The sequence below is a fragment of the Coturnix japonica genome, chromosome 3, assembly GCF_001577835.2.
Source record: "Coturnix japonica isolate 7356 chromosome 3, Coturnix japonica 2.1, whole genome shotgun sequence".
NCBI classification, from domain to species: domain Eukaryota; kingdom Metazoa; phylum Chordata; class Aves; order Galliformes; family Phasianidae; genus Coturnix; species Coturnix japonica.
In genome coordinates this window covers 61,064,016-61,087,243 of record NC_029518.1, presented here as the reverse complement: position 1 = coordinate 61,087,243, position 23,228 = coordinate 61,064,016, and the positions used below count along the sequence as shown (strand labels likewise).

At 38.4% G+C, this 23,228-nt stretch overlaps 1 protein-coding gene across 7 annotated transcripts in view; it reads left to right on the top strand.

Annotated features, from left to right (window-relative positions):
- ARMC2 (armadillo repeat containing 2) overlaps positions 1-22,583 on the top strand; it is a 73,571-nt gene extending 50,988 nt beyond the window's left edge. For all 7 annotated transcript variants that reach the window (XM_032443225.1, XM_032443223.1, XM_015858662.2 and 4 more), the window contains 7 exons: positions 1,762-1,861; positions 13,092-13,413; positions 14,314-14,436; positions 16,025-16,138; positions 17,552-17,684; positions 18,823-18,980; positions 22,219-22,583. In XM_032443225.1, the coding sequence (XP_032299116.1) occupies positions 1,762-1,861; positions 13,092-13,413; positions 14,314-14,436; positions 16,025-16,138; positions 17,552-17,684; positions 18,823-18,980; positions 22,219-22,370 (1,102 nt within the window). In that variant the 3' untranslated portion in view covers positions 22,371-22,583. The remainder of the gene's footprint in view (positions 1-1,761; positions 1,862-13,091; positions 13,414-14,313; positions 14,437-16,024; positions 16,139-17,551; positions 17,685-18,822; positions 18,981-22,218) is intronic.
- Positions 22,584-23,228: the final 645 nt, after the last annotated feature.

Sequence of the window (23,228 nt, the reverse complement as noted above, 5' to 3'; positions counted from 1 at the left end):
ACAGTCTGAGGATTTTGTACAAGCAGTGGAATTAGATGTTGGCTATTTAAGGTGAAGCTGGATTATGAACACAATTTATGAGTGCCATTCTGGTTGAAATATTTGTCATTGCTGCTTTATTCCCTACCTGAATTCTGTTGCTTGTGAAACTATGTGCATTGAGAAGGTGCCCAGCTATGGAATCTTCCCCTTATTCAGACCCTCCAAATCATCTGTTGCATTCTCCTTGATAGATGAGATTGAGCTGCACTTTGAAGAGCAGCTGTGTAAGGGTCTCTCATTCCTTCCTATTCTCAGGTAAAAGCAAGCTAAGTCTGAGTCTTTGTCATGTATGCTCCCTGTAAACCATTCAGATGAGCTTCCTGTACTTAAAGGGAGTTTACAAACAGGAGCAAAACATAATAGGAAAATTAGAAATATTTTCAATCTAAGGGGAAGTTAAGGTTAGGCATTAGGAGAAGATTGTTTTACTTGTAGTGTTAAGGCACTGGAACAAGCTGCCCCGAGAATCTGCAGATGCCCCATCCCTGGTAGCATTTGAAGGCAGGTTGGATGGCAGCCCTTGCAGTGGGTTGGCATTGGATGGGCTTTAAAGTCCCTTTCAACCTAGACCATTCTGTGATTCAGTCCCCTGCCACCTTGTCCACTTATGTTTCTAAATTTGCTCCTGAAAATGAGTTGAATTCTAGCAGAGATCTCAGCACGTTCAGCATATTTCCTTCCAGAGAGAGGGCATTTCTTTAACTTGGTAAAATGCCATGGAAATTGTGGCTGGTTAGGTAATGGTTTTGTAATTGGACTATAATTCTGACAAGGAGGTTTACTTGATCTAGAATTCAATGTGGAGCAAAAGTAATTTGTCTTATTTAAAGTTTCCTGCTGCTTCAGTTCCTAGGTTTTTTTGTGTGTTTTTTTTGTGTTTTTTTTTTTCTTCTTATGTTCAGTGAACTGCAGGCTCTGAAGATAAAAATGTGCCACACAATCCATTTAATTAGCTTCCTGGAAATTGTACTCATAGGAAAATAATTGTTCTATGCAGTATGGAACACATTTAAATTTTCTTCTGTCTCCTAGTAATACAGAATAATTATTCTTTTCTTCTCTCAGTAACTTTTACACAGCTTCTCCTTAGAGAATACATTCCAATCTATTCAAATTCTTCATTGCTCCAGGTTTATAAGTCTTGCTGGTAATTGAACATCAGCACAGATGTTTGCTGGTTTTGACTACATGGGAAGTAAGACATTACCATAGTTACTGCAATATGTCTAGTATGACCGAAGCATGTCAGATTCTATTTTTTTGTAATGCTAAAAATGAGCAACATAGGACTGGAGCAGTAAGGGAAAATGCAGAGGTAATACTGTGTCTGCAAAAATATCTGATTTCTGTGTTTGGTGGTGACAGATGTCCTCTGTTGGTGCTGTTGCTAGAATCTGCTACCTTATGTTAGGAAGAGAGTCTCACTTCACATTTCACCTTAAGCGTATTGGTTATACTATGGGCTTGCTTTGTGATAGTGGCAGGCAGGTTGGGAAACTTCCCATGTTTACTTCTTTCAATTATTTACACTCTTATATAACTGCGTGTGCCTCTATTAGAAGTTGAAGTATTGGCATTCATTTAACATGTTGGAAAATGGGGCTATAAGAGTCAATAGCAGAGTGTTGTTTTTTTTTGTTTTGTTTGTTTTTTTTTTTTAATCTTTTGTGGAAAAAAAGTGCTTTCATTCACTTATATGTTATTTTTGTACCTTTATAGCAAACTTTCTTCGTACGATGACTTCTGTGCAGCTTTAGCAGACTGCTCCAGATGTTACATCTTATTTTTAGCTCTACTAAACAAACACCAGCAGCAGCAGGTCAGTTTTTTTTTTCATCTCTCCATTTTTATGTTCTAATCCTCTGATGTGTCTGTGCATTATTGTGTGTAAGCCTGTTCTCAATGACCTACTTTTAGGCATTTTCCAAATAAAAATTTTAAGTGGTTGACGGAATTTAAAGGAGTAAATAATTGAAATGAAATCACTTAGATTAAGTATTCAAAGCAATACCAAGGGTAGGCAGTTGATTCATTTATCTATCGGTCACATATATCTTCTAGATACTTGTTTTTCTTTGTTAAAAAAATAAAAGTAAACTTCTAAAAGAAAATAGTTTGTGTGTTTGATAGCTGGAAACTGTAGGGATTTCTTCTGCCCTCCTCGCCTACAAAAGGAGTGTACATTTTCCATAGCTGAACAGTTTCAAAGCAGAGGAAAACTTGTTCCTTGGTAACTGCATGAGGTATCACAATGCCTCTCTTCTGTTAGAGAAAACTGGATGCCTGTAAGGTTGCATTTGAATCTTGCACCTAGAAAAATGTTTAGAACTTGTTAAAATGCCTCATTCTACTAGCTGAAATTATATGAGTATACTTGTTACCAGCTTCATTAGAACTTGAAAGGTCTCTTGCTCTATTTTCTTGCTCTATTGTAGGCATCTTTCTTATGTTTACTGGAGCACTAGGCTCTGGGAACTTGGTGTAAGATCACAGCTTGAAAGATTGACATGTTGGTAACAGTGCAGCGCCCCATTTATGGCAAATTACAAAGCTGTATTGCCAGGTGAGATGAAGAAAATGTTTTTGTAAAGCATAAATGTTTCAAATGTTGAATGAGGTTTCAGAACATTGAGCGTAAAGATTATTTTTAAAAGTGAAGAACTTTCTTACCTGCTCCAGTATCTAAACTGACTTGAGCACATTAAAATAGCCTACACAATTTGACACAAGTTTAGTAGTATGTGATCAATTGCTGGTAGATCCTTTTTGCTGCTATTGTTAAAGGCAGTTAATAAAGGTAATGATATCATCTGCTGACCAATTTACTCCTTCTTTTGCCAAATACAAAAATAATTTCTCCCTTTTCCGTTTACCCACCTCTGTTTTCTGTGATAGTGCATATGAAAGAGAGGGGAAGATTGAATTACTTTCATCTGTTGGTTAATGTTTCAGCAGCACACCTGAATATTTCTGGGTTCAGACTGCTCTTGCACTGTGTAGTCTATGAAGACATTTAGTAAAGGACTACGTAAATAATATGAGAAATCTGGAAGATGTTTTACTAGATTTGTAGCTATGCTTCCTTGTGAGCACTGTATTAAAATCTCAACAAATGATGGTCCTCTGGGAGTAAGGAGCTTAAAGCGAGTAACATCTTCCTTTCAGCCTTCATCTGTAATTTTAAAAGGAAATGTTGACTTAATAGCTTTGTGTTTTAATGAATTCTAGGCTCATATATAATTTCAGGTTTTTTTTTCAGGTAGTTGTCAGAATATAGCTTCTCATTTGTCTGCTTTCTAAAGTAGTTTTGTCACTAGGTTAACCTTGATTTTTGTATTAAACTTTCTATTGAAGTACAAATTAGTGAAAAACAAACTTGTATATTAAAACAACTTGGTTATTACATTATGATGATTATTTGCAATATCTTCAGGATAGTTATTTCTGAACTGCAGTTTTTCAGCTTAGTGAAGCCCTGCAGAATCAAGAAGAGGGCCGTGGGTAATGTAAGGCACCATTTTTTTTTCTATACTGAGTAATAAACACTTGAGCTGTGAGAAGCATGAGTGCTTTTCCTGGGGTACAGTTGGCACTGTTAATCCTGTAAAATGCTGACAGCTAGTGAGTTATAGAATGAGTTGGTGTCTGTTGAAAAGTAAACAGCTAACAGTGGTGCGGGTAAAATTGTTTGCTGTGGGAAGAAGTAAAGAGGGGAATAAATCAGCGTTATTAGCTCAAGCCATTCAAAATCCTTAGGACTGAAAACTGATATGTTAAGAAAGAGGAAGTATGTATGTGTTTTGAATTTTAAAGTTGCAAAGTTCATGGTTTTTTATTTACTGGCAATCATGACAGCTAGGAACATACTGGGATAAAGGAGGGGAAAAAAAAAGACTTTCTCAAGTACTTTCTCAATAACTGCGACTGTAAAAATAAGCATTAAATGTTGTGAAAATAAAAATGTGAGCATTGGAAATGGGACTAATGACTTGCTCCAACACTATATGCTAAATTCCATGGCTGCCACCCAAATAGTCTCTGTTCTTCTCACCATGCTGCAGTTCCAAGTCTATTTAACTTTTTGTTCAGCTCATGCACTCCCTTGAGTAAAAGAGGCAGAAGGAATGGGAGAGAAGGAATTTATCTCTGTGAGCAAGACTGAAATTGAGTTGGCAGGACTTACTTAATTCCGTGTGTCATAAGGTAAGGAGAGGAGTACTGAAGATCAGAAAACTTGGATCTGCAAGGTAGCACTTGGGAGTTCAGCAGTGCTTTTCTGGGCATCTGAAAGTATGTTCTGTTAGACCAACTTGTGGTCAGTTTTGGAGCTGACTTCTGTGAAATAACAAAAAAGTCCTTGGTGGTTGCCAGATATCATAAAAGCTATCAGAAGTGTTCTTATAGAGCACCTATGTTGTAGGGTGAGTTTTGCATGCTTCACTTTCTACTCTGCTTTGTAGTCTGGTGTTTTGCCCATCTCCAGAAATTTTTGAACAAGATGCTGTTCCCCTAACCCAGATCATTATCATCCGCAAGCTTTTCAGATAAGCAATGTAAAGTTTAGTGTTCTCAGTTTGTGGTTGATGTTACAACTCATGAAGAGGCTGTGCTTTTGGAACAGGGAGATTGCCTAACTAGGGCAGTAGCTTCTGTCAGTAGGTCAAATACTGCCTGAGCTTAGGTGGCATAGCAGAGCCCTGCCAGCACTTGTTGTCTTCTATAAGTATACAGTTAAGAGTCTGTTTTCATTCTTGAGTGCACAAATGCAGAGTCTGATGCTAAAACTTGCATGAAAGGGATCTTGTATTTTTTGTAAAGAGTCTATACTTCAGTTTAGCCTATTCTTTCTAATTAGAAAACATTTGTGAAGCGTGTACCATCACTAGATGCAGCAATTGCCTACTAAGTAAAAGAATGATCACACTGAGTCTCATGAAAGGTTCACCCAGCCTAGCTAGTATCGATGCTTAATAGTGAAAATCAGATGCCTAGAGAACAGCAAAACCAGAACAGGACTATGTGATACTTCACATGCAAACTTTCCAAACTTCCAGCTCTTTCCAGATTGGAGATTTCCTTAGCCAGATGTGGTTCTCTTTGTTCAAAATAAAATTCAGTGGTGGCCTTTTCCTTCAAGTTCTAGTCTCCCCTGCAGAAATTGTTATAGAACTATATATCACACATAAACTAAATTCCTCAGCATCCATTGGCAAGGAGTTGCTGTACTAATTAACTGTAGCACAAATAAGTTTTTTAAATTTGCTTTTGAATTTTCTATCTTTATACCCTCTGCTTCTTGTTTTGAGAAAAATTCAATCGCTAGTCATTCGTTTCACACTACTCCTAACTTCTTTGACTTTTGTCATACAGTCTTTGACTTATCTCTTTTCCATGCTGAAAATTCCTTGCTTACTGAAGAGTTTTTGCTTGCTTAGTGATTTGTGATATATATTCCATATCATTGTGCATCCACATAGTGTTTCTCTGAGCTTTTTACAATCTTTAGTCCTGTATCTTTTTGAGATGAGGGGACTAGAACATAGCTGTTCAGATATGACCAGATCATAGATTTCCATGCTTGCATGAATTTGTTTCTCAGTGAAGTTAAAAATTTGATTTGCTTCTTTGGCCTTCTGTGTGTACTACAACCCTGAGGAGAATCCGCAAAATACCCCTCCAGGTATTTATGGTTGGTTCAAAGGCTGTAATTTTGTCTTGTTCTGCTTCATGTTTATCCACACTTGAATTTTATCTGTTATTTTATTACTAGTTTATGCTCTTCAGTCAGCCTTTGTCTTTTCTATTTTGAGTACCTTACTATCATCAACAAAATCTACTGTATCACTGCTGTCACTCACTTTTCAGTGTTTTTTATGGACATGTTGAAGAAAATAGGTCCTGTCACAGAACCTGGTGGAATTCTGCTGGTGCTCTGCAATTCCAGAAACCATTAATTTATCGTTTCCCATCCTCTGAACATTTACTGATACAGAGCATTCCCCTCATGGTATGACTGCTTAGTTTCACTAAGATTTTGGTGAGCGACCTTGTCAGAAGTTTTCTGGGAAGCGAAGTAGGTTCTGTCAAGTGGGTCTCCTTTATATCTGTTGATCTCTTCAGAGAGCTCAATGGTTGAGTGTCAGGACTCGGGAATCTTGAAACTGATTGCGTGTATCTGACTGTTCACTAATTGTGTTGTTCTTTTCAGTGGTTTCTTCAGATTCATCTAGTATCAGACTCGAATATCCTAGATTCCTTTTCTAATAGTTGATTTCATGTTTGTTACCTTTCCAGTTCTAAGAAATCAAAGCAGCTTTGAGTGAGAGGTTGCTCATCACTGTTAGTCATTAAGCTATTTAGTTAATGAGTTAGAACTCTTCAGTGATTATGTGTTCCTGGTGATTTGTCACTGTTTGTTTCATCATTTTTTTTCTTTAGAATTGTTTGTGGTCACTTTGGTTTTCATCAGATTCTCTAATGAGTCTTCCCCAGAGAAGACTACAGCATTGAGATCTCCGTTTCTTCCATAGTGGGCAGGAATCAATGCAAGGAACTCATCTAGCTTCTCTGGAATTACATTTTCTTCACTGGATGCTACTGATCATCAGTTAGTTCTGCCAATTCTGGCAAACGTCCTGGTCCTGATATGCATGAAATGATTTGTTATTATTTTTGTATCTCTTGCATCAGCCAGTAGAACTGGACTAACTTACAATTATAATTTGCATGCTGTTTTACCTGTTTGATTTAACAATCAATTTGTCACAAACAATTTACTCTGTTAAATGAAGAATAGATTGAAATTGCTTTGTCATCCTCTTTAAGGAGATGTCCACAGTTATTGGGTTTACTCTGCCTGGATCTGCATAGTTTTATTCCCAAGAGCATCTACCAAGCAGCAAGTATCAAATGAGTTTCATGAGCAAGCATACTTCTGCTTATGAGAATTTTTCTTGTCTCCCTCTGAAAAAAAGTTGTGCTTTTAGGGCTTCTGAGTGTCCTTCTTGCTCTTAGGATTGCAGCAGTTGGGAAGATCGCTACAAATGGGGCCTACAAATGCAGAGAATTTCTCTGCTTTGTTTCTAGCATTATTTATTAGGGAAAGACTTATCTGCATGCCCTGATTGACGTTTCTGGATGGTTTTTTCTTGCCTGGCTTTTGGACGGCTTTGTGATGAGCTCCCAGGAACTCAATATCTGTTTCAGTCAGTCATATAACCTAATAACTTCATACAACCAGACGCTCTTAACAAGAATCCAATGATGCAGCCATTTTTATTTCAAATTTTCAATTTTTTTTTTCTTAAATGTTCTGGGAGTATTACTGGCCTTCTGCTCAGTGGCATCATTATCCTATGAGATACTGGAGATTTTCCTTTTTTTTTTTTTTTTTTTCTCCTTAATTATTTCTATATTTTATTTTTCTATTTTTATTTCTATATTTTAGGGTGTATGTTTGTATGTTTGTATTTTTGTGTGAATAGCTTTGCCCCTAAAGAAATGGCCTCATTGCTGTGTTTATTGAGCTTCTGTGAGTTGTTTTTCTGCTCTGTGCTAACCCTGGTTTGAGATGAGGACAGCTGTTTGTATGAGTGTATGATGCATCAGCTCAGAACCAACACAGTTTCTAATAATCTTAAGAACGGAGGGGAAAAAAGCCATACTAAAAGAACCTCAGTCCTTTGCTGGGTTATGATTTGTCATTCCCTGGTCTAGTTTGTTGAACAGCCACACAGATAGTTTCTCAATCACAAATAGTGAGGAAACAACATGGGGCGGGAACCAAACTGCAAATGGGAAGTAGAGTGGGTGCTGAAATGCTTGGCAAGGTAATCCTATGAAATGCATTTCTAGATAATGTGGTACTTTTCTGCTGTGTTTACAAATAACTTTCAGTTGTATTCCTTTTGCCCAACAGTATCTTTGCTCTACTATAGTGTCCTGGAAATTATAAATAAATAAATGAAGGCATGATATTGATATGGAAATTCACCACTGGAAAAAGAAAGTATAAGATTGATTTTCCACAGATTTCCTGCATATTTGTAACCAATCATTCATTCTTTCCTGAATATTTTCCCAAGAAAGAAATAACCATTTTAGAATAAACATTGTGGCAACCTGCTGACAAATCTGAATGACCGCATAAGATCATTCTCTATAGTACTATTTTTGTGACGGTGTGCTGAGTTGATAGTTTATTTGTATCTTCATAGTACTCCATGATTTATAGTTTGTTTGTTTTGATCTGAAAGCAAAAAGAGGTAAGTAGAACGCAGAAAATGTGATATGGTGAGGAGTCTACAACTCTGTAGTCAAGCAGCCTTCGTTGGCATGTACTGAATGGAAACAAAATGTTTTGGTGTATCAGAGGATACAGCAGTGTAAATGTAATCACTGGATATGTGAACGTTAGACTAACAGATGATAAGGAGATATTACAGCTTAGATGACAGATACTCTTAAAACGTGCTGAAAGCTTGCAAACAACTCTGAAAAGAGCTATAAAGATGATGAATTTATTTGCTTAATTGTGGGGTGTTTTCTTTGGAAATCTAATAAATGTATAAGATCAGACCATCAGCAAGTTGCCTATTGGATAGAATTGTAAAGGAAGACATTTTTCTTCAATTTGTCCTTCAGCTTAGAGAGGTGATTGCAAGAAATAGTGGTCGAAGCTGTAGAAATTCAAACTAATAAGAAGCAAGGTTTTAACCAAGGATGTTAGTAATCATTAGAGCAATACTATGGGGAATATAGTTCTCAGCTTTTTTCAGTTAGTGATTTCTGAAATATGTTTTCAATAGAGCATTTACATGGTTGTAAACTGGGAGAGGGTAGGTTTAGACTAGATATAAGGAAGAAATTCTTCGCTGTGAGTGTGGTGAGACACTGGAACAGGTTGCTCAGAAAAGTTGTGGGTGCTCCATCCCTGGAGGTGTTCAAGGCTGGGCTGGGTGGGGCTTTGAGCAACCTGGTCTAGTGGGAGGTGTCCTTGCCCATGGAACGGAGGTTGGAACAAGGTCACAGAGTTGAATGGAACCTTGAGAGATCATCAAATCTAGTGCCTGTGCTAAAGCAGGTTCCCTACAATAGGTCGCACAGGTAGGCATCTAGATGGGTCTTGAATGGAAGACCCATCTATGGAAAGAGATTCCACAAGCTCTCTGGGCAACCTGTTCCAGTGCTCTGTCCCCTTACCATAAAGTTGTACTGCATGTTTATATGGAAATTCCTGTATTCAAATTTTAGGCCATTACTCTTTGTCCACCGAGAAGAGCCTGTCTTCATCCATTTGCCTCTGATCCCCCTTTAGATATTTAAAAACATTAATTGGATCCCCTTTAGTCATCTTTTTCCCAGGCTGAACAGACCCAGGTTGCTTAGTCTTTCCTCGTAAGTGAGATGCTCCAGGCCCTTTATCATCATTGTGGCATTCTGCTGGACTCCTTCTAGGAGATTCCTGTCTTCTTTTTGAACTGGGGAGCCCAGAACTGGACACAGATGATCTGTAAAATACCTTCCGACACTTTACTGTTCTATGATTCTGTGATACTGCTGGGCAGGTGACATAATTTTTTATTTTTGCTACTAATTCCATGTTATATGAAAAAACATAATTCATATATAGCTGGAGATTCAGTGGGAGTCCTAATAGGAGCTGCTGGCATCTTGATTTCTTGTTTCATACCAACCCTCCTCTTCTTATGGATCCAGATGGACTAACAGGTATTTGGCCAATGTTTACGGATTCTAGAATGGACTTCCTTCCCTTGTTTCTCTTGTTTTAATTAGAAATTACTGATCTAATTGGTTGTCCTTTCTTACCAATTAGCAAACCTGTGCTATTTGTAGGTCTGTTCATCATGATATACGTGGAAAGGCAGATACATCTTAATTGCTAAGATAAACTGCTGTCAAGTTCTGTGACTCAGCAAGTACATTGAGTACCTTTGGTACTAGCACAGTGCAAGGAATAGATTTTTAGAGTTAGAGAAATAAAGAGATTTTATTACCAGTAATAAAATTATATGACTCCACATGTCAGAAAATCAGGAGTTAGATGTTGATGGAGTAAGTGGTGTCTTTACCCCTTGAAATATGAAAATACTACAGATTCTTGACAGATTGGAAGAAAAGAAAAGCATCACTTCCCCTTCTGGAGCTCTTCTTGACAGGTTTCTTCAGAGTTGTTTTTCCAAGTGAAGCTGTGTGTGATTTCACATATATTCTTTCCATCAAGTTTGGGTGCCCTTTATGAGCAGTGCCTCTCACATGAATGCCTCTATATAAAAAGATGAAGTAACTGAGTATAATTCCCACCTATAATTTGCCTTTCATGCCAAACATACAAAAACCTATATATTATATACATGAATATAATAAATAAACAAATACTGTAAGATGAGCCAGGGGGAATGTAGGAAGATGACTAGTATGTAATTTTTCTGCAGATGTCCAAGAGTCTGAAGTTCCGTATGCTGTTAATACTCCAAATATTTGGAGATGCATAATAACTTTATTTTTTACATTTTTTTAAAAAATTATTTTTTCACCATGTACAGAAAAGTCCCCTTGGGCCTTTTACAGGCTTAGTCTTGCAAGCAGTTTCAAAATGCCATTCATTTCTACATGCATTTATTTACAGAGCAGCTCTAAGCCAGTGTTAACAGCTCTTACCTAAAAACATTTTAAACACAAAGAGCTAAAAGTAACATGAACCTTAAAGCCTCGTGTTACTCAAGATAAGTTGTACATGCTTTTCTCTTTGACTGTTCTAGTTAAATTGTCACTGGAAGATAAGGAAAGTTCAGTAACATGCAATTAAAACCAGATGTGCTTGGCTAGAAAGAAGTTATGTTCTAGAAGTTTGTTTTGCTAGCCTGTAGGTGGAAAGAACAGTTGAGATCACACTGCTCAAAATATCGATGGATTGCTGTACTATACCTGTTTGTCTGTTTGCTGATTGGGTAGGGCTGTTGCTGGGCTGCTACTGTTTTGACCAAAATTAGAAAGTCAATATAAACGAGTCAAACGAGACTGCCTGCTTTTTTTTTTTTTGCTTTTTTTTTTTTTCTTTTTTTCAGTTCTCTCTTCTGATTCATCTGTTGTTTGTTTCAAATTCTTACAGCCTTTGTGAAATGGGGGCTGTGCCAGCAAAGGTGAAAGCTCTTAGTGGTTAGTCAGTAAGAACGTGCAGAAAAAAATTGTCTCAATGACATTTAGAAGCTAGCAAAAATATGATGCCTGGTTTAGTGAGAGGAAAAAAAAAAGTGGAAGTGGGTCTTACAGAGTGGTCACATTATACAGAGCGAGGAAGAGAGATCACGTCTCCATTAGGAAACTGCCTCTTGAATTCAGAGATAGCATTTGTCTTTACCTTTGGTTGATGTTCTTATCAGCTTCTGTGGCAGGGGCTTGGAGCCTGAAATTTGCTGATGAGGAAACATGTGAAAAAAGGATTTGCTGCTTACATGTCTTTTTTTCCTTCAGTCTACTTCAGTTGGAGTGTCTGGTTAACTTGCATTATTAATACCATCAAGGGTTAGAATGTCTGTGATTATAGCTATTGCATCTGAGGAGAATGACCAAAGTACTGAGTCTAACAGTTAAAATACAGCAGTCTAACAGGTAAAAGATGCTGGCTGTGCTATACCTGAAGAAATGCTGTTCTTTTACCTCTGCTTGATACAGCTATGGACTGTTTGAAAATAAGTAGGTTTTGAATAATATGTTTTATCTAGTTGTACTTGGATTAGTTCAGATTTTCAGAATCTTTTTTGCTTCTCCCATACAGGTGGGTCAGAAAAAGATGGGGGAGTGTTGAATAGCATTGAATTAATATCCACTTGTCTTGGAAAAAAATAGCTGTAGCTCTGTCTGTACCAAAATGAAGCAAAAAGAGATGCAATTCAGTATCCCACTCAAGGGCAAGGATAGAAAATGCTTTAAGAGAGCAATTTGGTTAAATCATGAGATCTCGAGATACTATCTATAAACAGAAAGTAGGTCTCATTTAGCAATGTTAAAAATAAGAGGGTGGCAAGAACATTTAAAATCAAATTTGGAAAAAAACAGCGCAGAATGAGATACAACTAGAAGGGGACATAAAAAGAAGCATGAGAACTTACTGTAGAATATTAATTGCAAGAAGAAAATAAGGAAGCAATTGCTTCAGAATACTGAAGCATGGAATGCTTTTTTTTTTTTTTTTTTAAATCTTTTTCTAAATGGTCTAAGTATGATCAAATGATTAATCTCCATTCCAGCTTGAGTTCTTTTATCAATGAATAATGAGCTAGAGTAGAGTGTATTTAAGTGTCTTCAGATCAGGTAGACCTCAATAAATTTAACTTCTGGTACTTACTGAAGGGCAGAAAGGGGAGAAAGGGTTAATGTCTCTGGAGTTCCAGAGAAGTTATGTGGGATATCAAGGCCATAGGACACCTCTCTGGGAAAGAAGAAAGGGGGAAATGGGGAACAACAAACCAATCATATTTCTGGTTAAAAAGTCTGGAGCAAGTAATTCGGCAGTCTCTTAGCAATTGAAATTAACAAGGCAATGATGTGGATTTAACAGTAGCAGAGTAAGGTCAAGTAGTTTAACCTCTGTGAAGGGCAGCAGGCCCAATGAAGGGAAGTTAGTGGTCTTTGGCCATACGGCAGGCATTTGCTTGCTTGTAAGATTAGTAAGACCTAGCTCATAAGATTATTCTGGTGTATAAAATGATGTTTTAAAATTACTACGGACTTGATAAAAATAGGTAACTAAGCATATTCTATTACTGATGAGCTGCCCCATTGCTGTGGTAGATCTATCAGATGTTGTTTTTTTGTTGTTTTTTTTTTTTTTAATTTCATCTGTAAACTGATTTCTGAACAATAGTAGCAGAGCAATTTACTACTTTTTGCTATATTTGCCATTTCTTCCATTTTTTTGGGACCTTCTGTTAGATGAACTCTGAAACAAATTATTGCCTTCTGTTTAAGCAGCTGATCGCTTCTGACTTTTTCACTTAAATAAATACAGTTTATTTACTTTATTGCAGGATTTGGTTATCCGTATCATCTTTGTTCTTGGTAATTTAACAGCAAAGAATAACCAGGCCCGTGAGCAGTTTTTTAAAGAAGAAGGAAGTGTTAATACCTTGATGTCATTATTCCAAACCTACCACGAACTTGATTTGAATGAAGAGAAATGGCAACATGAAAGAGAAAGGGAAGAAAAAAAAAATCCAAAGCATCCTTCCAAAGCAGAAGATGTTCTGATAAAGCTGATACGTGTTCTGGCCAATCTGTCCGTTCATCCCAGCGTAGGAGCAGCTCTGGCAGCTGCTCATCATGTTGTAGAATTACTTGTTACAGTACTAGGTAATAAAATCTATGTTGTATGAGTTAGCTTCATTCAATCTGCAGGAGGAGTTTAGAATATTTCTGCTTAAGCTTTTTATCTAGATTGAGCCATACCTAAATGGATTCTGTAGCAAAAATAAGACAATTTTCTGGTATTCATAAACTGTATCATATAAAATGCTGTCTGGGGCAGTGAAAGCATTGACTTTTCATTGTCTGTGCAAAGTCTGACCTGCCACTGCTTGCGGTTTAGAGACAGGCAGACTCACAAATTCATCCAGTCTGTCTTAAGCCCTGTAGGAGCTACCAGGGTTGGAACTGCCGTAATAACTGTGTAAGCACCTTTGAGCCTTAAAGCTTCTCTCTGACCCTCTCTTCTTTTTGTGAGCTCTGTATCAGTTTACCACAAAATTTTATTTCCTTTACCCTTGGTTTCTGAGGACAAAAACCTCAGAAAAATTCAGACTTGCTAGTGTAAAAGGAAACTGCACATCAGTAACATTGTCAGGAGCTCTTTAAGAGATAGAATGTCTCAGATATTGTTAAAGACTACTTTTTTTATTTTAATGTCTTGTAGTAGCTTAGTAATAGTCTTTGTTCTCTGTCAGCAGTCTGATAGCTATAATACAGGCCTGTTTTTGCATGCAAATCCTTTTCAGCTCCAACTTAAAGCAGCAAATAGGATCTGTAATATCTTTTAACTGGATTTTACATGTTAAGTTAATCGCGATCGTTTCTGTAGATGAAGTCAGAAAGCATGACTTTCTGCATCCTTTTAGTGAAAAATAAAAGTGAACTTTAATAGTTAACTACATGTTAACTACAATTCAGTTCACCTCTGAGCTATAATATGCTTCTAAGTTATGTGTCAATATGTGCATATACATATATATGTGTGCTTTTTTTTGTATATATTAGAATACAAGTCAGTTGACGTCTGCGAGGAGTTGGTGATCAATACTGCAACAACAATCAACAATTTAGCTTTCTACAAAGTGAAGAGTTCTGCAGTTCAAGACAAGAAACTACGCATTGCTGAAAGTAAGGACTTCTAAACAGTGCCTTTTGAAAGTGAAAGTTATGCACGCTGTGTTTTTTCACTACAGAAAATGAAGACACTGATAGGGTATTGTGGCATTATATTGTAGGAATATGAAGATTGTAGGGCTAAATTACTCCCATAGTGATTTATAATTCTTTTAGAATCTTTTAGAATTATAAATCATATTACTTGTGTGGAAAATATTTAGGTTGCTGACAGAGCCCCTTCCTTCCCTCCCCAGATGAATTTGCTGTGAAGTTTTCTGTTTAGCAGCTCTTGCTAGACTCGTTCTGGATCTGTATGCCAAAATAATAATTGCAGAATGAGGTGTAGGAAAAGGTATTATGTCTCTCTACTTAGTGCCCTGACTACTACACATAGTAGTAGTAACCTAGAGTTACATCTCTAGGTTAACAGTTCTGATATTCTGTCATAATTGATTTTATCTCCCATAAGCAAGTTCTCTCTTAATGCTGGTCAGAGAAATGTGGAAACAAATGACTTCTCTTTCAGTCCTATTTGCTCTCCTTCTGTTCTTACTGTTAAAATGTGGAAGCAGTTCCATCACCTTTCTTTTGTGAGGAATGAGGAGAGAGAAAACCTTTTAACACAAGACCAGCATGCTTCCTTCAGGACACTTTGAGCATGTTTGCTGTTTGATACAAATGTGTGGATCCCAAAGATGCACACACAAAAAAATCATTTCTGTTATCTCTTTAAGACAAGTTCAAGACACGTTTGGTATTGTAACATTCCAAGAAGGAAGTAATGGGAATAAAGCCAACCTCTTTTCTCATCTTGTGTTTCTCACTTTTCTGTGGTGGAAGGGTGAACGGTTCACCAATTTGAGACCTTTTATGTGGTACACTGATTTCGGTGATTCACTTTTTCCTCACAGAAGGCTGATAAATGTGCTTTCTGTAGCGTAATTCCTTTGCCACGTACCAAAAATCTAAATGATGGTAGCTCTTCCTAGGCAATGCTGAAGGCCTTGTTTTATCCACTGAAGATTGATGCTAATTGTAAGTGAATCTGCTAAGCAGGATAGCAGAAAGCAAATAAATGTTTCAGACCAGGGGCGATATTAAGTAGCTGTTCAGAGAAAATGTATTTGCTTGTTGGAGCAGCACTGACTGAAAATAGAGCTAATGTCAGAAAATAATTTTTCTTTAAAGAGGCACCCCACCATAAGACCATCTGTTCAGGATGTAAATCAGTTTTCTTAAATATTACAACTTTTTTGTTCTGTCTTCCTGGATTGTCACATGAGCCCACTCAAAACTGTACAGCTAGATTGGTTCCCATTATTACAACTGTTTGTAGGCTATCTTCATAACTCCTCATCTGTTCCTTTGCATTTAGCCCCATATTGGAGCTCTTTGTCTCATCTTCAAAGCTTTACACAATTTAGCTCTTTTTCTACCATCTGCTCATCCCCTTCACTGCAACCAGACTGTTAGATAAATGTTCCCATTTATTACGTGTATTGCTGTTGCTTCTTACATTCTGATACTTATTGATAAAAAGCCAAGCGCATTTCTGATATACAAGTAATTGTTTGTATTTCATTTCTCTGCAAACCTGTAGTGCTTTTAAAGCTGTTGATGAGCAACAGTATGGATGGAGTTGTGGAAGCTGTCAGAGTCTTTGGCAATCTTTCCCAGGATCATGAGATCTGTGAGTTCATCGTACAGAAAAAGAGTGAGTTTCACATTTGTAGGAGTCCTGTTTTTAAATGTCCATAGTTCTAAAAAGAAAAAGTTTCTTGATCAGCTGTCTCAGTTAAAGGGCAGAAGCAGTCTTATCTGAAGTTTTGCATATTATGCCAATCTTAGAGTCTGGCAGTAGTCATTTTAAAGACTGTTTTATTTCAGTTTCATTAAGGTGGAAGTATTGGAGTAGGAAAAATGTGCCACGGTCTACCTTCACAAAGGCAAATAGTACAAGAAGCCCTCTGTTTTCCCTAAAGATTGTAATTTTGAATTTCCCTTTGCTCCTTCATTTCCTGAAGTCATACAGGTTTGTACTGATTTGATGTAAAATGAATATCCAACTTAACTCTCATTTAGGTTCATAATCTTTTGATTCCCATGTTCAACAGCTTGTTAGTGCTTTGTAACATGCGGTTAAGATGTTTGCCTCAATAGAGGCTTCCTCTTTGCCCCAGGGTGAAGTAGGATACAAGTCTTCTCAAGTCCTTTTGCTTTGGTGCCTGAAGATCTTTGGGGGAAAAATGGCAGATCTTTGCTATACAGAGAAGGTGCAAAATCAGTTTAATTAAAAACCAATTAACTGAATTTTTATTTTTATTTTATTTTATATTCTGTCTACCTGCCTGCGTCCAAAGTGTGGTGATTTGCAGCAATATACAATTCCTTCTTTCAAGGATGAATATATAAAGGTTTGTGGAGGCAAAGGTATCTGCAAAAGAACTGACACTTAGTAGCTGCTTGCTTATGAGCTGTCTCAGTCAAAGGACTGAATTTTACACCTTGGTGAGACATGCCTAGTTCAGGAGGAGCTGGGAGACTGCTGCTCCTCTAGACAGGACTGACTCTGGCTGAAGTTGCCTTCCACTGCTTATTGAGTTTAGATTCAGCAAGTGCTGAGAGATACTGCACGCCCAGCATCTACTTCTTGCCCACCTCCTGCAGGAGCCCCAGGCTGCAGCAGTCCCAGCTGGATCTGATGCAGTCTGAGGCAACCCTGCCTCATGTGGAGGTTAGAACTTCCCTCTGTGAGTGCCAGACACTAAATCCTAGTGGTTTATTCTGGCTGCAATTGAAATGAGAGTGATACTTCTAAAAAGTTACCTGTAATTCAGCTTGGGCAGCCTAACTTTTTCTGACTTGATTTTCATGGTAGTTTGATGTGGAATTTTGTAGGTGTTGTGTTGAAGTATATCGTGTTGAGTTTGTATTAATGACTCTTATCCTGTTTCATAATCCTAATGCAATAACTTCACACTAGTGTGCTACAAGGTTACAGTTTGGGGTTGGATATCCTATATTTGACTGTTTTGTGAGTGTGCATGTTTTAGCAAGTATGCAGTACCTCCACTTGCATGGTGATCTGTCTCCTCAGTAATGCTGTCTTTTTTCCTTTACAACCCAGTACACAAGTTTGTGATTGCTTTACTTGATGCCAAGAATCAAGATGTCTGTTTTTCTGCCTGTGGAGTCTTGCTCAATCTCACAGTAAATAAGGACAGACGAGCTCTTCTGATGGAAGAAGGAGGAATTGGGAAGTAAGTTCCTGATTATATTTTACCAAAAGACACATTCCAGTAGTTTGGTCAAAGATCTTTAATCAGAATCTTTTTCACTGGGACCAAGAACTTGTAGTAAGATTGCAAAGGTCTAATGGGCTTCAAGAGGGAATCTTTCATATTCTTCAGTATGTTTTTTTGCAAGGGTACTGGAGTGCTTTAGCCAACTACAGTGCCAAGACTAGTAGAATAATCTTCCAGTGATCCTCCTGGTATATACAGGAGTGTACAGCGCAATAACTAAGGCATGGCAATACAGTAGCCACTTATGATTGACCTAACTGAATCCTATGCGAGTTAAATATACAATTAATAGACACCTTTAGTACGTATCTGTGAAAGAAATAGGGTACCCCCATGGTCTCTTGTAATTTTGATAACTACTTAATACCGCAGAGAGAACAGTCTGAGGTATCCATGCTTGGTTAACAAAGCTCCTGTGTCTCCTCTCTCTGAGAGTTCATTGTTCAGGCACTTTTACTATAAGTGAAAAGATCTTGAAAAAGCACCGTGGATGCAACACTTGTGGCTTTGATGTTCAGATAATAGCGGATCCAGCTTAACTGGAGCAACATGAAAGATCTTGTTCTTACACTTGTAAAGCAGCTGATACAACCCACATTTATGAAACAATATGTCAAACTTTGAAATGCTTTCCTGTTCATACATCACATAATTACTTATTTTACACAGTGTAAACAAGACTTTTTGTCTGCTTATCTTTCCTTCCCGTGTTCTGGTTAACTTTCAGAGTTTGAAAGCTGGAAAGCAGGAATACAAATAAATTACAGGTTGTTTGAAGAACAAATGTGAGAAATGCCTACTATATTGAATTTTATATAAAATGGAATTAGTAGAATTTCTGTTACGTGCAATTATGTAAAATGTGGAATTGTCTGAAAGTTGGAGAAGAGGGAAGGAAAAGCTAACAGTGTGGAATGAATCTAGAGAACACACCAAGTGGTTACATGGTCAGGATGACCTCCTTAAGAAAAACAGCCCTATGGATTTTTGGAAATTAGGTTCTCATACTGTATAGAGTGTTCCTAATAAAACAAGGAATTGGTCTCATCAGAGGGATAAACTTAAAAACACTGTCTTTGATTGATACTGACAGGTTAGTTGACTGCTTACGAGACTTTGGGCCAGCAGACTTGCAGCTGGCTTGTTTGATATGCAAAACCCTGTGGAACTACAGTGAAAACATCACAAGTGCAGCCTCGTGCTTTGGAGAAGATACTGACACATTGCTGATGCTGCTCACATCACTCTTAGGTGAGATTCACATTCTTGATGTCTTTTCCTTAATAAGAGAAATAGAAGGCACAAAATCAAAGTGGTATCCTTTGGATGGGAAGTCTGTCATACATCTGTAAGTGGGTTGGCCAATATAGACTGTCCAGCACCTCCTGGGCTGTCTGGGGAATGTGCTCCATGAAGCTGGGGAGGGTGTGTTCCTTCTCCACATATACATATGCTGGAAGGTGCCTGCAAGTGAACGTTAAGGCCTGAACTCATTTACCTAGTCAGATCTTTGCATCATAATAGGCTCCCCAGGGAGGTGGTTGGATCGCCATCCCTGGTTGTGTTTAAGAGCCATTTGGATGTGGTGCTCAGGGATATGATATAGCAGAGGGTTTTTAGTTAGGGTACTGGTTAGACTGCGGTTGGACTTGATGATCTTCAAGATCTTTTCCAACCTGGGTAATTCTATGATTATATGATTCCATGAGCTTTTTGCTTCAGATTTTGCAGTTTAATACTCTTATTCTTCCTTCTTTACATTATGAACACTACTTTGGCACTGTTTTTATTAGAAGTAAGTCATTTGAAATTACCTTTAAAAACATCTTTAAAATGCAAAGGAAATTGAGGCAGGCCTTAATTAGTTTTGATTTGATTTTAGGGGGAAGTGCAGTAAGGGGTGATGCTTGTTGTGGAGAAGGTTGTATGTGAGACCCAGATATGAATTGAGATCCCCACGATATTTTGGTTTAGACAATCAGAACAGTGGGTGGTTCTGTGAGGATTTTCTTTTTCAGTTACAGCAAAATTACTGTAATTCACCTTTAGAAGCCATTGCTTTCATTGGATGCCTTGCTGTGATATTTATAGCGTATCTTAATACAAGCAACAATTTCATCTATTTACCTGAAAATACTCAGTACCTCAAGATCATGAGTGCTCTGCTTCCCATACTGCAATGCAACTGGAAACATTACATCCATAATCATACTTAAATTTTCCGGCATGCAGCAGTGAAAATATATCTTTGTTTTGGATAATTCTGAAATATTTCTTCCTCTACATTTAACGTTGCTTACTCCAGCAATGAATTTGACTGCAGAGTCCAGGCTGTGTAGCAGTTGGAACTCTCACTAATGAATATGGCTTTCAGGAACTGGATACTTGTGTACAATCACCATTCCAGTTACAGAATGTAGCAGCAATTAATTGCAAATAGGTGAGAAGTAAATCAGAAGGCTGGTCTTCCTGCAGGCTGTAGTCAGAAGAGTAGCTGTAGGAAAAAAAGAGCCAGCTCATCTTGCTCATTGGATCTGGTTCCTCTGTGTGTTAATATCTCAACAAAATTTTAGTAATAGCATCTGGCCACTATTGTCCTACATCTTCCTCCTCCCATTGTATCCAGTAGCAGCCTTGAACTGTCATTGCTCTGATTCTATCATTCAGGAAGCAGGAGGCAGCTTTTGACAGGCAGTGGACTGTACTTCAGCATTGGCACACCCTCAGGAAGCTGAACAAGTACCGCATGGCAAAGCAGATACCTCTGTTCACCTGCTGGGCTTGACCTCTTCCTCTTTATTTTTCTTTTCCATACCTGGAACAAGACGATAGGAGATAGGAGCGAGCCAAAGGGGAGTGGAAATAGCATGAAAAGATGTGAGGACCAAGAAAGTGGAGCAAAGGCATCACTTTTCTTTTTTCCCTGCCTATTCCCAGCAGCCTGAGCTGCCATGGCAGAGCTTTCCAGTAACTCTGCCATTTGCTTTTCTCAGCTGCTCTTGAATCTCATGTCACTCTTTTGGCTCAGAGCTCCTTGCAGTTGGCATTTCCTGGCCCCATGCAGTGGCTTTGCCTTGCCCCGCTCCCTCAGGATTAGCAATGGAAATGAGTCTCCATCCTGAGAACATCCTTCTGTCTGATCATTCAGTGAAGTCTCCTTTCTCTCTCTCTTCTTACAGACATTTCTTCTGCACATTTGTACCTCCCCTCTCAATTCCAGGAGGTTATTTTAGAGTCATTGTACCTGTGAATCCTTACAAGGCCGGGACTCCCAGCCCCTGTCCTGATGGAGCTGTAGGGACGGGGAGCCCTTGCAGACCAGTCTGTGCACTATTATTCATCTTTCCTTGTAGCATGTGGACCCAGTGTGCATGTCCTGTTCCTGGGCGTGCAGCCAGCTCATATGCTGTTTGGCCAGTACCCAATTTTGCTTGTTTTGAGGAGGGTCGTGGGAAACTTCTATTATCTGAAGATGCACAGCTTGCATGTGGGACACTGGCCCTCACTGATCCCCAGCATTACTCATGTTCTGTTGTGAGAAATGTACTGTTTTGTTTCGTTTTAACACTTCAGCTTTGGAATGGTTCTGCCCCTTCTTGCTGTAGGCTGATCTCAGTGATTCCACATTTTTAGACCTATAAAGACACAGCCAGTTTCTGGGTAGGAAGTAATTTCAGGAGCAGGCAAAGCAATTCTGCCTGAAGAGAAAAAACCATAATCCCTTATCTTTCTCCTCAGGATCTCTCACTGCTCATCTGCAGAGATTCATTTTGCATATGCTGGGCTGTCGTGCCATTAGTAAGGCAGGAGCCAAAGGGCACAAGCCGTAGTAAGAACAATTCCAATTAAATATTAGTTAAAAAATAATAATTTCAACTCTGTCAAGGGCCGAGCAGAGGAACAGGTTGGTCACAAAGACCGTGGAGATTCCATTCTTGGAGATTTTCCAAACTCAGCAATTAATGTCTCCATTAAGTCTTCCCAATTATTGATGCAGTATGTGAATTAGGAAAGCCATCAGTAATATATTGACTGGTGTGGTTCAAATGCTTTAAGTACAAGAGTGGATGTAGCTTGATAAAGTCTTCAGAAACCAAACTGCCAAAGAAATTTGTGCCTCAGAAAAAAAGAGCCATAGTTCGATGAATAGGATTACTGATGCTAGCAGAATTACTTTGGGTAATGCTAAAACTGATGTAGTTTCCAGGCTGATAGTCACAACAAATGCTTGGGCTCAGAGCCACAGCTGAGTTGTAGTGTTGAGAAAAGGCTATAACCTGCTATGTGCTTTTTGCCATTTTTCTGGCTTCAACATCCTTCATTTCCAAGTAAAGCTGCGTCCTTCAGACAGTGATGCTCCATTTTTTCTTAAGTGTAGAGCTGGTTTGAAGTTATGAGCATCAACAGCTGATAAGTTGTATGTGCTGTAGTCATAAAAGACATCGTTGGATGCGTTCAAAACTGATGAGGATGTTTTGCTTGGTTACAGATGAAGAGCTGGCATTAGGCTACAGCCTCGACAGAGGGGACCACCACAAACTGTACTGGGAAACGGAGTTCAAACCTGTGGCAGAAAAACTTCTTGACAGAATTCAGACCCATCGCTCCTCCGTTTCCACTGCGATCATTGCTGCGTTTTAATCTGTTTGGGGCTTTTTTTGTGATGTAGATTGTACAGTTATATTTTTCCAATATATGTTGCCATTGGTAAGCGTGTTGGACAGCACGGGAAGTTAATGTTTATAAAGTTGGTAAAGCCTAGTATTTATATAAGGGATGCTATCTTTTAAAGGGGCTTGTCTGAAATTTTTACATGTGTAATTACCTTTTAGAATATATTTTGAGTTTCTCAAGCACCCATTTGGTAACATTTTTCTTAGCTGGCAAAATGAAAGAAAGCTGTTTGCAGAACCTCTCATTTTAAAAGGTGGGTACCTGGATCTTATGTACTGGAAAGGATATTGCTCGTTAGAATCTTATCTCTTACTCAAAGACTGGAATATTGCTCATTAGAAGCTATCTCTTACTCAAAGACTTGGACACACTTTATATGACATCCTGCAGCAGAACAGCCCAAGTGCTAGGGTAGGTATTCCGGAGTGTTACATCACAGCATCAATTCCTCTCACTGAAGGCTCTCACAGTCAGGAGCAAAGTTGTTCTTCAGAGGTCTCCCTTTCTTTACCTGATGCCATGTGGCTGGAATGTCCCAGCTCCTGTGGCGGTGCTGTCAGGATGCAGGCCAGCTGTTGCAGGTAAGGAGCCTTTCTGAATCAGTACTTCACATCTGTTACTATTCCTTCTTATTCTTCTTTCTTTTGCCATTTTAATTTCTGGTTAAAGTTGAGAGGGGAGATAAGCAGCTTCAATGCCCCATTTGCTCGTTGGCCAAAAGAGTGGATATGAAAGAAAGCAGGATGGGTAAGAGAGCGCTGGAGGCATTTGTTCTTGGCATTCGCATCAAGGCAGAAGGCAGGAGAACACCATGCTGCGCGGTGC